Genomic DNA, 14,915 nt, shown 5'->3' with positions numbered 1-14,915 from the left:
AAAACTGAAAGACAAGGTTTTAAATGGCCTTGATCCTTTGGAGATTTGTAGGGTTTTTAAATACATATACAGGTATATGGTTACTCAGTGTGCCATTAGCCTCTGCTTCAAGCCCTAAAGAAAGTATTATCACCTGCCATTCTCAACGCAACATTGATGAGTATACTGTAATATTATTACTTTTTTTCTCTGGCATGTACCAACGGAAAGCAATAAATTCATATCAAAAAAGTGAAAAAATGTTGATCTTTTATACAGCGCCGGAAGAGATTATTGAAAAATGTATTTAGGTATTTTAGATATATTTTTGTACTGTATATATGTATTTTCCATATGGAATTAGAATTGCTTCTAATCCTGGTAAACTGTTTACAGTCTGCTAATGGAGAAAAGTACTCGCAAAAACAACTGTTGAAAACGGAAGAAAATTTAAGCAAAAAAATACACTATCGCTTTACCAATTACATGGTGGCTGAGGGCAAAAGTCGTCAAACCACTGTGATCTCATTACCTTGTTATGACAGTATTTACTGAAATGAATGGTGTGTGACGGTACAAGTACCCCTGACAAAAATTGCTTTACTATTTCACCCCATTGATTGTTTATAGTTTCCAGCAATGATCCCATAGGGTTAGTGTCTGTGGCCAGCTCTGTTGATGGCTTGTTTGCTGAGATGAAATGTACTCTATGACATTTACAGAGCATGTTTCTATCAACAGGTTCCAACAACTGGATAGCTTGCCACTTTATGATAAACTCTAGAAAAATGTATACGTCCTTCAAATTTGGCAAATATAAATAAAAATGAGAGAAAATAATAAACTGAATGAATATTGTATGAATAATTCCTGACGTCGAAGTTTTGTTGTCTTTCATTTAATTTATTGCCTTTCAGAACCTAAACATTTGCAACTTACCAGGTAAGGAAACTTAAACAATTGCGATGCATATTGTTACAATTCTACCAAAGATTACTTGCATTGGGCTTGCATATACTATTGTATTTGCACTGTAGTGCTGCAATAGATCCATGCCAGGGGTAATAATTGTAAAGCACTTTGAACACAAAGTGGGAAAGAGCTACATAAAAAACCAACATTATTATTATTAATACCGAAAAAAAGGACTGCATACAGTACCAGTATGCAATGAGTATGCGATCATTTATGAACAGTGTGATTGCTTCTAAGGGCTTTTGTTGTTTTGGATAAACCAGACATTGAAGAAAGAGTCTTTTTTCTAACATCTGTGCATGGATAAGCATAATTAACAATGACAGAACCCCAATAAATGCCACTGTGGGACACACTTGTGCTTGTGGTGTTTTCTGCTGCACTTTCACTCATCACGCTCACATGAAAATACAACCAGAGCAGAGGACACTGCAAGCACTTGTACTCATACCTCATGGGGTTCTGTCATATCATTTCACAATATATTACTTTGTCTGGAAATGGGAAATATGAAGAAACATTTCCAATGATTATAAAGGGCTTAGAACGGAATCTATGGGTCATGGATGTTTTCTTACTCTGGATGAAAATTAAGGAATACTAGAATCCACCCTTTGATTAAAAGTTTTTAAAGTTGCCATACGGATGAGGACTGGGTTTTTATTTTTTATTTTTGATATATAAAACTATTTTTATCATGGCTTTCTACTTGAAAACTCGATGTGAAACAACATATGCCAAGTCCTTGTTTAAACTCAATACACTGTAAAAGATTATATAAATAAACTGTAGATTGTTTGTTATTATTAAGCTTTTTTGTATTGCGTTACAAACTTATACATTTGCAAATATTGTTTCATATTGATTTGTCAAGTAAGATGCTGTAGTAAAATTGTTTTATAAATCAAAAATCAAAATTCAATACCTAATCCTCATCCAAATGGCCATTTTAATATTGGAAGAAAACTTTTACACAATTTAATATTTTGGACCACAGTTCTGAGTGTTACACAGATGGATGTAAAGGCATGTCATTTTGAAAAAGTGCATTCTGCAAACAAATAATGATATACATTTCATTAAATCTACAATGCGTAATAGTATTACGTGACATACATCATGCATTATACAGCCTTCAACTTCAGGCTGATACACTCACAGCTGGGGTACCATAATGGTATTCAGATTCCAAGTACAATGAGTACAATGTGGATTTCAAGCTCAGCAGTAAAGAATGTTAATAGCAGGTTCTCAACATGAACTACGTGGGGTAATCCAGGAATATATAACATTCATTTATGATGAGTCAATATTCTGCAAAAATTTGTTACAAGTCCCTATATCATAGAGAGACTGTGGTTCATATTCAAGGCTACGGTAGGAGTGACTATCATAGCAAGAACTTTATGTAGTCAATAACTTCTACTACTGTCACTAGAGGGCGCTATCATATACCTCTTTGCAAAATTCCTTTTCCTTCAATTTTTCACCATTTAAAACACTTTACTATCATTATTCTAATTCTTCATAAAGTTCTGTTTTACAAGTTATATTTCCTTGGGTAAATTAATTGTGTAGTAAGAAACAATCAAACATTTTCTATGTGCCTTCCATCTGTCAAATACAAATAAATGTATTGCGAAAAAGTGAAAGTTGATCTGTGTTGATGCGGTATTGGAGAAAAATAAGCTTTAATTCCAAACACAAAAGAGAACATCACCAGTAGTACCTGTGCAGACACCTTTGATCTTTAATTAGGCTCACATGTCTGTAAGGTCATATACCTTGAAACATTGACAAAATCAGCAATGTTCATTGTTCTGTCAACAAATAATTTGATTAGGTATACATACATATCAAATACAGAAATATTCTTGAACTGAAAAATTCTCTCAACTGTATATTAGCAAAGAGATGAATTCTCTACATTCAATCAAGTCAAATATCTTATAAATTCTCGAATGCCCAATGGTAAACAAAAAAATCAAGTCCTGTTCACTATAGCATATGCCAATAACAACATTCAAAATATTGTTATATATATATTACATAAATTATCTGTTATCCATATAGAATACTTAATCTCAAAAAATGATTAAGATAAATTATTTCAAATTCATTAAATTTATGAAATTTTCAATCTTTACTAACCTATAAATATGAATATATTACAGTATTATTCTTGTTCTTCAAATATTCAATTAACATTTTCGTTTTCTTGGGGTCTTCAATTCTTCTGATTCACTTGTCAAATGTTGTTCCATCTTTAAGGTCATTTTCTATTACATCAACAAGCTCATCAATAATGACGTTCCACATCATCTTACCTATCACATTAGATATGTTAACTTTTCCACCAAATATGTTTCTCTCATGGCGTACAGGAGTACTAATCTTGCCAATTATCTGTGCCAGTACCTGCTCTCTTGATGGACTGGAAACTGAATCGTCACAACACAATTTCACATGTTTATTCTTCTCATATTCAATTTCTACTGGTCTTTTATTTCCTGGGTCTTTTCCAGCTTTAGTACAACTACAAACTGTACTATTGCAGACAGAATGATTGTCATCACATGCTTTCTTTGTCACCACAACAGATTTCACATGTGATGGCAACTGAGGAGCAGTAATTACAGTATGCTTTTCTTGTCCTATTTTCCTTTTTCTGCATTTGTCTTCTGCATCTGCAGCTGCAATGAGTTGTGCATCAAAGGATGATATACTACTAGGTGTAGTACAATATTTTCCACTATCATCTTCATTCTCATCTCCCTCCTCCTCATCATTGTCATCACCTTCATTCTCATCTCCCTCCTCCTCATCATTGTCATCACCTTCATTCTCATCTCCCTCCTCCTCATCATTGTCATCATCTTCATTCTCTTCCTCCTCCTCATCATTGTCATCACCTTCATTCTCATCTTCCTCCTCATCATTGTCATCATTTTCTGCGATATGGTTATTGTTCTTATTCTCATTATCCTCCTCATCATTTTTATCAATACAGTTGCTGTCATTTTCCTTCTCATTATCATTATGTACATCAGGCACACACACTTCTTTATATCTCTTCTTCACAATCACTTGTGGACTACTGTCACAAATATTCTCCACTAAATTTCCTACAGAACAGAGCAGCAAAACAGAAATACAGCTTTCAGTTTATAGAATGTTCATACTATTATCATTTGCATCTGTATGACACAAAACAAAGTTCCATACAACACATTCTAATTATGGTATAATCTTTCACTTTAGACAACAATAGAAAGCTAAGTGTATCATATCAAGTGTGATCAACAGACTTAAAATACAATATCACATGTAATCATACATTATAGTTTTCTAATACATCAAAGTGATGGAAAATGACAAAAAAAAAATCTATATTCTTTACATTTATCTTCTGCTTGGATACAGTCCAACTCAATCTGATTGTGGCTATTCCATTACAAACAGACATTATTACACATGCGATATGGTCTAAGCATGGATGTATCACTCAGAAAAACATATCATCCATGGGTTTCCAATTCTCTACTTTGTAAATTTGTGACAGGAGTTTTGTTGAAACTGATTTACATAAGCTTGGCTATACCAGCTGTGTATCAACATACAATGATACAAAGGAATTTGTCAAAGTTGCTAATTATTCACTCCTGATGGCTTTACTTCAGCTGATGTTGGTTTATAGTAAAACAACTTGTTTGTTTCCTGTTAGTATACAGTTTTTCAACTTTACCTTCATCTTTCTCTCTTTCTGTAAATGGATCATTTGGATTTTTTACACTGAGATTTTGATTGACTTTTAATTTCTTTCTCTTTGGACTGGGAGATTTTATACTGGAATTCTGCTTAACTTTTGATTTCTGTCTCTGTAGCCAATCCAAGTACAGCTCAAACTGGGGTTGAAGTCTCTTTAAAAACCGATCCCTCATTGACTGCCATGGGTGTTTTGTAATCTGCAAAAAATTTGAAAAGAACGTCATCTTAGAAGGTCAAAATGTGAACCTCATACAACCAAGTGCAGTCAACAAAGCTGTCCTTGCAAATACTAGTAGCTGTTCATTTTTCAGTTGGTGGGATCAAGAAAAAATTGCACTGGCAGTGTGGAAGTCCTGATTTGGATACAGTGGGAGTGTAAAACATGATGATGTCTGCAAAGTAACACTCATTGTGTATGTCAAAATGAACTTAAATTTGGTTAAGTGGAAAGCAAAAACATTTTCCTGATGGAGAATGGGTGAATCATGCACAACTTGAACATTGAGTAGGCATTTGGCTAGCAGGCAAATAGAAACTCAGTGGAAGGGAGGGCAGATATCCTTCACCACCAGTGGAAGGGCATATAACAACAGCTAATTCCCCCCTCCACAATGCTGTTGTTGTTGTTGTTGTTTGTTTGTTTGTTTGTTTATGTGTTGTTGTTGTTGTTGTTGTTTTTTTTGGGGGGAAGGGGGGCGATTCCATTAAAAACATAATTTTTTGTCTAAAACAACATTATGTAATTGTTGAAAACCCCAAATCTGTCTATAATTTAAACACATGTATTGACATTTTATGAAACAGATATCTTTAAGTCTTAACTTACTTGTAATAGTTCCATAGTTTTCCAAACCTTGTTCCCTCCAAATGATTCATAACGATGTTTAGCAAGATAATTAAAAATAGCATCATCTTCGTCTTCAGTGTATTTTAAACGCCTGGCATGGAAGAAAATAATCAAATAATAAAAAATAAAAAATCCAGTTTTTATCTACGTATTTGCAGAAGAAACTCTGCTAACTGCTCAATAATTTGTCCACATATCGAACGCTTTAAATTACTTTTGTTAACTTTCCATATCTTTTTTAAAAATAAATACTTTAACTTCTAAATAAAGGTTATTTTTATCACAAGCAGAAAATGTTATCTTGTCCCTTGTCCAAATATTTCATCTACACTTGGTAGACTTCTTCAGTAAATGTTTTTGCCAGGTGTCAATGGCATTACTTAGTTATTGACAGGTGCTTTGGAATTGAGGACCAGACTGATGGCCCTGATTGTTTGGGTGTGAAAGCTGCAATATAATCTTTGTTTTTATTAGAAAACCAAATTGACGAATCTCTTTGGATCTACTTTAAAGTACTTATCAAAATCCATTCTCTGAGTTAGTTTGTCTTTACTTGTTGCTCATGGCTCAACAATATCACACAAATTAATAAGAGTAACCTTTCAACCTTTTTCTTCTTCAATAGAATATTGGAGCAACCATTTTGTCCAAGTGGTGTGATAATGTATTGATAAATCAAAGAGTACATGGTTTTTGACATATTACAATACTTACCCCATCATGCTGTAGACAGATTTTGACACTGACAACAATGGTGAAGATGACCTCAACTTCTTTTCTTTTCTGAAACAATAGTGTTTGCATGATTTAGAAGTATAGATTACAATAATAACATTTTGTAAAATAATTCTGGAATAAAATCAAACATATTGTTTTCCCCTTCACCCTTGAGATGGACATATCACAATAATGTAATGTATAACCATTCCCAGTGACAATGAAAATAAAGATATAGCTAAGTAAATATTCATCCATTCATTTATTAATAAATGGAGTCAGTTTGTCATTGTATAAAGTGTCATTTCATGTAATGTTAGGTGTTTCTTTTATCTTGTACTGTAACTTTAGTTTTTGCTAAATAAATGTCTTTTATTTCGATGCATATTTGTTTTGGGGTCCATGTTTTTAGGTGTCCGTCACCTGTGTGCCTATTGTTCAAGTTAAATAAATAAATAAAAAATAAAAAATCTGGTGATGGTGTTTGGAGTTTCATTTGATTGCAACATACAATGAACACATACCTGTACACCGTTGAATCAATTCTATGTTTGACACAGTCATCAATATATCTAGACATCAAGTAATCTTTGTCCATTTTGTTGACCTCTCTGGCAGCCAGTCTACAGGTAGGCAAGTTTGATAAAATATTCATTTGGGAACACCTGTTGATCTGAGCAACCAGCTTTCAAAAAGTTTACATTCAAGTAAGAATTCAAGTAAAAATCAGTTTATCTTTTACACGTTCTTTTAGTTTCAGTAACACATAGTTTCCGGCATATCCTTTGAGTCGAAACTTTGACTTTCAAAATGGGCCTGGGGAAACGACATATTGAGTACAGTGTGTTCTCAAGTCTCAGCCCTGCCTTTTATCTCCACATTCACATACTGATTTTATAATCTGTAAATTTATGAGTATGACTTTTGTGAAATACTGGAAAATGGAAAATAGTCTGGTGGTCTTCAAGAATGTAGTTGGCTGTTAAAACTCAAGAAAAATAATAATTGATCATATCTCTGACACAGAGATCAATAAAAAATCTATATTATAATAATTTCACAAAAAACTTTTGTACTCACGTGGAAAAATGTGCGAGTTCACTGCTTCTTCTCGTAAACATTCTATGCTGGGGAGGAAGAGCATTGAGAATTATTTTCTGTGAAATTTGGCGAGGAGACATACGAGCGATAATTCGGCACATGGCAGTGGATGAACGGTAATGCTATAGTATTGCCGTAATGCCGAACGGTCAAGGAACAGCAGAAAACAGCAAATGCTGTGTGATACGATGAACAAATTTTAAAACCCGCAAAAAATGAACATAATTTATACTATAAGTAAAAGCCATAAACAAAGTGACATGATGTCACACGACACCATTAATTTCAAGTTACTCTATTTCATGATTGAAACTACGAACACAACTAAACTCACTTGAACTGTTGGGCATATATCCGGTTTGGCTTTGTACGTACGCAGAGTCGATGAACGAGTGAAATGACCACCTCTTGACGAAGACGCCATCCTTTCTTTCTTGTTTCTTAAATAATTGTCCGACTTTTATGACATTGTACAAAGACTTGAAGTTGACATTGAAATGGTGTATTTTACAGTATAACTCAGCAAACAATATTGAATAAAGGTAACCTCGAAGCGGGCTAACAGCCTTCGTCAGCACAAATATAACTTATCGGATATATCGAAACGTCCAGTCGAATCTCAAACCTTCAAATAAAGGGTGAAAATAATAAATTCCGTCGACAAAATACACATCCGATCCAGCTATGGTAGATTCCACAAATTTTGCAGACGATATTTAGCGAACTGCATGTTGGGCAATGTGTTGTGCTGGCACAAGAGGGCGCCCTAAATTGTCATCCGTTCTCGATCTCACCTGAGGCCGGCTGTGCCAGCTCAAGGTGTCGTCAACTATTCTCAGTATACAACTTTAATTACTTACAAGCCACATCATGTACATGGTGCATTTTACAGATGAATCCACAGAATCCACACATCCAATAATTTATAACCATACATCAAAAAATGATAAAAATCAATCTCATGATCTCTTTATTTATAATATTACATACATAAATAAAAGAAAATAAAACGTCAATCAAATCATTTCGTCTTTTTCTTTTTCTTTCTGTCTTTCTTCAAATCTGGAGCTGGGTGACTTAGATGAAATGGTTTAGGCTCCACCACATTAGCTCTAGCTGTAATCTCTGCTTCAATACTCATACCAATTGTTTTCTGTATGCCCTGAGATGAAAGGAGAATAATACACAATTTTCAATAACAAATGCTGTTCACGTGTACACACACACACACACACACACACACACACACACACACACACACACACACACACACACATACACACACGCACACACACACACAGAGGCACATACACACAGACAGACAGATACACACACATACATACATACATACATACATACATACATACATACATACATACATAAACACATAATATGCATAATATGTAGAAAATGTATGTATGGCAATCTAAATTTGCCAAATTATCTCTTCCCTGTTACAACAGTGTAAAAGCAAATGATTACAAACATTTATCCAACCACTTAAATCTTTAATCTGCCATTGGAAGATTAAATATAACGTCAATTTTACTGCCAAGATTGCAGAAGGCCGAGAGATAAATAACTATATGTAGAAGATTGCATGTTCTTATGCCCTGAAATCCCATCCAAGGGAAGTTTTTGAAATCAGAAATTAAGAGGATGAGTGTCACTGCATTAAGAATTTCACATGAATTCCTAGTTAACAAGGAGAGACAATAAAGGGCCAACACTATGCCACTTTCAGGTTTTCAAAAATAGAAAATTGCATGGTTTGGCCACTAGGGGTGCTATACAGAAGCACATTTCAGTGCGAGATGTTTCATTACTGGAGCATAGGTTACATGTCATTATCAATCCCACCCCCTGGTGACTGTTAAAATTTCATTATGAAATTTATGCTATTCTCAGTTACACTTTTTGATTTTCTGTGATGGACCTGTGAAGTTATTTTACACTCATTATGCAGACTAATGCACGTCTTTATGATTCTAAATCCTAATTAAGTATGCCATCCTGTCACTGTGATTCTTATTTTGGAAATGGTTGCAAAATGGGAAACAGAAATGTGATATATTGGAGTTACTGATATTTCCAGAAATGACCATTCTTAATGTTGCAATAAAGTAACAAAGAAGATACAAACCCTTTTCAGTTTTGATAATTCAACATGTCTTGCCTTCTTTGGCTTACATACTCTTGCTGCAATATCAAAACAGATACATTTTTAAGTTATAGAAAACAAGTGGAGAGGTTGCAAAATGATTCAACATTAACTGCTGCAGCATAAAAAGGGTACCACTACTCCACTGGCCTTCAAAAACAAAGACTATTTATTGTGTTCCATCCTAAAGTTTCCTACAGCATAACAATACAAATAACTTAACATAAACACATCCTGGAACCACATATCTTTTGTTATATACATGTATATCGATTCTACCATTATTTTGAGCATGGAATGTATCAGTTACAGATCTATGTTTTGAGCTGAGATTTTGAAGGAGAGCTCTGATGGTCTTAGTCTGAAGACGCTCTGACTCGAATACGGAGTCAGAAATAATTGGTTGTGGTTTAACTCCGTTCTCAGTCTCAAAGATCCAAGTGGTTCCAAACTTGTAAATATGCATTTGATTACATAAAGAGATAGTGCAGTGAGCCCTCGTTCACTGACTAGCCCACACACACCAATAGGACATGGTCACGTACCATAACAGACGCTTACTGTTCTAATTACACATAGTAACTAGTGAACGAGGACGCTACAGCTCATTATCATTCACGATCTGGAAGTCAACTTTTGGAGAGAAAAGCCGTCTTTCTTGAGCTGTGCAAAGAAATGACTGGAATCATTTGACAAGCTGCCTTTGAAGGATGGGAGAGAAGTGTATATTGGTGTAAAACTTAAAAATTTCAGCATCGGCGTTTCATCGCAAGTTTGAGAGTACGTGGATCTTGATGCTCTGACTGAGAACGGAGTCATACCGACCACATTATCCGACTCCGTCCGCAAGTCTGCGAGAATATTACACACACGTGTTGTATGTTGTAGTCGCAACGGAAATGATGGCGTCATGCGTCAGTTCCGCATTGCACAATGAACTACAATGAGAGTCGTGTACAACTTACTTCGTATACCCTAAATATCAACTCCCTTCAACTTACCTCCTTTCTTGGGACCAAGAGCCTTCCTTTGATGGCTTTGTTTTTGTTTATTTCGTCCAGATTTACCGGGTACTTGGACCTTCGTTTTCAATTTCCCTTGCGCCATCTTCCATCTGTGTAATTGATTGTTGGTTATTTCGTCACTCGAGGATTCCCCTGGCCTCGATTTCAGTTTGGTATTTCGCTGTGCTCATAGTCTGTCATTGTCCAGCAGAACCCATGAATGTTGATTCATGTAATGGGATCAGCTTCATTTGCTCGAAAAAATCAAGTCATATACATTTCTTGCTGGCATTGCGAGACACCACGAAATCACGATGTATTTCGGCTCGAACTCAGTCGTATCACCCCTTGTCTGTGCCATATCAGGGACGTCCCTGTGTACCGTTTTGTACGTACAAGTTAGTCCTGCTTGCATACGGAGTAATCCGGGACTCGATTCTGACAATTAGAGTCAAGTCAGTATAGACTCGTGCACCGTCTGTAAGCAGGACTACGTACAAGTGTACAAGTATATGCTTGACACACACTTGGCCTTGTATCGCACCATTCTCGTTCGGTTGGTATTTTGGCGTTCAACTTGAATGTCGCTCAAGTAAAAACAACAATCCAAAATTTTGGCAGGATATAGTCATAATACATGTACATATTTTTCATTATTTTTTCTTCCAAAATTTGATGAAATAGATAGAAAAAGATAGCAAAAATGAAAAACAAAACAAAACAATATCTTCTAAGTGGCAACCCTGTCAAAGACCCAATCTTTTAGAAATGTTCAAAAAATAAATAAAGTTGTAGATTCCCTGACTGGGTATACATATGTACATGAAATAGCTCCCAACTATATGACGTGGCAGTGAAGTGGGTTTTAACAGACAGCGCCCTCAGCGATGAAAGTCTATTTCTAATGCTTGTTCATTTTAAAAATTAAGGATGTTGACATGTGCTGATTGATATAGAATTAATCAAGCAAATTCTATAAACCTTTGTCTTGTTCTTACAACTGAGATTAAGCGTAAACTTACAGAAACATTCTCCCTTTCCTTTTGTTTCCGATGCTTTCAGTGAAATATGCTTTTATAAAAATATTGATTTTTTTAAAAGCTATTTCCTCTCTTTCAATTGTCTTTGTTCTCGAGACGGCTTTTGTCAGGTATGTTTGTAATATGTATGCACACACACACATGACGTGTGTGTGTGTGTGTGTATGTATGTATGTATGTATGTGTGTGTATGTATGTATGCATGTATGTATGTATGTATGTATGTATGTATGTATGTATGTATGTATGTATGTATGTATGTATGTGTATGTATGTATGTATATGTATGTATGTATGTATGTATGTATGTATGTATGTATGCATGTCTGACTGTCAGTGTCTGTCTGTCTGTATGTATGTATGTATGTATGTATGTATGTCTGTCTGTCTTTCTGTATGCATGTACAAATAAATATTCATAAATTTAACAAATCATACTACAGATTGATAAAGACACACCACATAATGCTACTTTTTTATGTTTTTATTCAACATCCAATCATTCAATACAAGACAAAAAAGGTACAGAAATATACATCTACTTGTACACAATATATTCAACAAACACTTTCATTATGCGACATTTGACAATTTTTCCATGTCTATACACAATTTTAAAATATTTGCAGTTAGTTGACAAATTTTTAACAATTTTAATTTTCATCCTTTCATAGATCATTTGCTACACAGTTGAACATTTACAATTCATTGAGATTATAATAACAATAATTCAATCTACATTTTATTTTCAATTTTGTGATATTAAATAATCATTAATTTGTTTCTATAGTCGACTAGTTTAATTCAATTTTTTAAATGCTTGAATTGATGTACGACGGAAGACAGTTTTGGTGTCTTCAAAATTTGAAATCAACTGCAAAAATATTTTCAGGACCATTTTGATTATCCCATAAAAATTGCAAAGGTTAAAGGTCACGGCGAGATTTCTTTTTCGTTGTTAAAAATTCAGATTTTTATTTCAACAATACATGAATACAGATTATCCTCATTAATGTAGTATAAAGTTTTCAATTTCCAACACACATAGTTTTAGAAAGCTGTGTCTAATATTTTTGTTTTGACCTTGGAACTTTGACCTTGAGAAGAATTATGGGAAAAATCCAATATGGCTGCAGCCTCAAAAGAGCACAATTATGGCTTCTATCATAGCCACACTGCAGTGTGCACATATCTATGCAATCAAACATTTTTTCATTCATTTTTGTAATTTTTTTGCATCTTTTTCAATTTTTTTCCTAAGTATCAGTAATTATTATCAGCAGCAGTGATAACCATGTACAGTCAATGTGAAAACACATTTAAATATTGCCATATTAAAGCTAATTTATTTTGAGTCGCATCTTATGTACATACTCTCATTTGAACAGACAAAAGTGTACCAATAGAAAATGGCATTTTCTGTTCACATATCTGATTTGATAAATTTACCCAGTCACATATATTGTCATGATTTGAAACGGGTTTCAATTTACACAAATGAGGAATCTTGTGTAATGTAAAAACTACAATAATACCACAACTGGGTACACAGCTGTTTCTGTAGCATGTCTAAATTAAATAAACACAACCAGTAAATTTAGGTGACATGGAAAAAAAAATACAATTTTTTTCCGGTAGGACCATAATTTTTTACTACAATTTTTGTTCATGCAAATGCTAAGAAAAGGTATTTACAAAATTATACTCCAAAATACAGCTGCATACCCAGTTTTTCGTTATCTTGTAGTAGTAGTAGTAGTAGTAGTAGTAGTAGTAGTAGTAGTGTGATGTTGCCAGAACATCATGTATCATAATTTGAGAAATAAAACTTGCGTCGTTACCGTACGTTTGCCAAAACTTTTTTTTCTGCACCTTTTCTCAAACAGTGAAAAATCACTACACAAAGTAATGCTGCAAGATATTTGTGGAAATAAATAAATTTTTAACAATTCTAGAAAACATACAATATTGAACTAAACATAACGTTGTTGACTAATAAACATATATTATAAACATATATAAGTATAAAACTAAAAGTTTAAACTGTTGCATACCAGTTTCTTTTTTAAATCTATAAATAAATATATAAGAGTTATTATTTTAAGTATATTGTTGGCGATGAAATGATAAAATTCATTGATTTGTCATACTAGATTGAAATTAATGTAATTCAGGCATAACATGAGAACTTCAGAACTAAATTTGTGTTTATTTGAAATTAAGAGACAGTAAGCTGTTCAAGCATGGGGGGGGGGGGGTCCCTGGGGAAAGGTGTATGGGTATGTGCCGCCCAAACGGGTCACTTCTTCATGAAATAGTCCCTAAAGATGTGTTGACTTCATCTGAAAACTCTCTAATTTTGAGGCTGATAACATGGGAAATGTCTTCATGATTTACAAATACCTTCACAGCATAAGAATAAAGGTGACTGACTGGATGGTTGTGACTAGAAATCCCTAACAATGGGTCTGGATTATACATGAGTAGATGTTTTCAACTTGGGCCATACAACTCTGTCTGAAAATTTGCTGAGGGTGTAAACCCCCCCCCCCATCCCCACCCCCACCACCCTGGTGTTCAAGTTGTTAGATTTTGATGATAGGATGAAGCACTACATTTCAAATTTATACCTAAGTCAGCATTATGAACTTTTGTTTCGTATTAAAGTGTCATTCTCAACTTTCACAAATGTTTATTCTTTTGTTACTTGTCAAACTTTCAAACAGTTTTCAAATTGACTCTGATCTAAATTCGATCAGAACGGGTTATTATATCTTTCAGTGAATCCAATCCTTTGAAATACAGTATTCCACAGAATTATTTTGCCAATTATTTAAGTCAGTAAACATCATTTTTGACATTTTTGTTATCATGAGATGAATGATAATATTGTACACTTTGTTTAAGATTACAAAATATTTTGGAAAAAAAAACTATTTCAAAATGGCAGTCTAGTTGCATTTACTTGGACATTCTTTACTGAAGGCTCTTTTCAGAAATTCATTTTGAACACATCAAGGGGTGCTTCCCTTGCAAACAATTGTATGTATTTGGAACAGCTTTCTGTTAAAGGTAATATAATATGATGGACTACAATTTTGTGAGTGCTGGCATGGAATACTGAGCAAAACTTTAAGTCTACCTTGTGCTTGCAAATTTCACAGAACTTATCATTTTTCTTCTTCCAAATTTCACTGTAATCCATTGCCCCATTTGGTTAACGGAGAAGGATACATTGTGAATTCACTAGGTTTAATAAAAACTTGGATGTTAAGTGAGATAAAATGCATTGGTTTAAATAACTTTTTCAGTACAGAGCAGGC

General features: G+C 34.0%; 1 protein-coding gene across 1 annotated transcript; it reads right to left on the bottom strand.

Annotated features, from left to right (window-relative positions):
• Positions 1 to 8,350: 8,350 nt before the first annotated feature.
• LOC144449569 (UPF0390 protein zgc136864-like) lies at positions 8,351 to 10,656 on the bottom strand. Its single transcript, XM_078140131.1, has 3 exons — positions 10,550 to 10,656; positions 9,531 to 9,586; positions 8,351 to 8,549 (listed from the first exon to the last, which is right to left on the bottom strand). Exons 1-3 carry the CDS (start codon positions 10,653 to 10,655, stop codon positions 8,409 to 8,411), a joined length of 303 nt encoding a protein of 100 aa, XP_077996257.1. The 5' UTR covers position 10,656; the 3' UTR covers positions 8,351 to 8,408.
• Positions 10,657 to 14,915: the final 4,259 nt, after the last annotated feature.

The sequence above is a fragment of the Glandiceps talaboti genome, chromosome 18 (genome assembly GCF_964340395.1).
Source record: "Glandiceps talaboti chromosome 18, keGlaTala1.1, whole genome shotgun sequence".
In the NCBI taxonomy this organism is placed as follows: Eukaryota; Metazoa; Hemichordata; class Enteropneusta; family Spengelidae; genus Glandiceps; species Glandiceps talaboti.
Note: the sequence above shows the minus strand (reverse complement) of the source record. Positions and strands in the feature narration are given on the sequence as shown.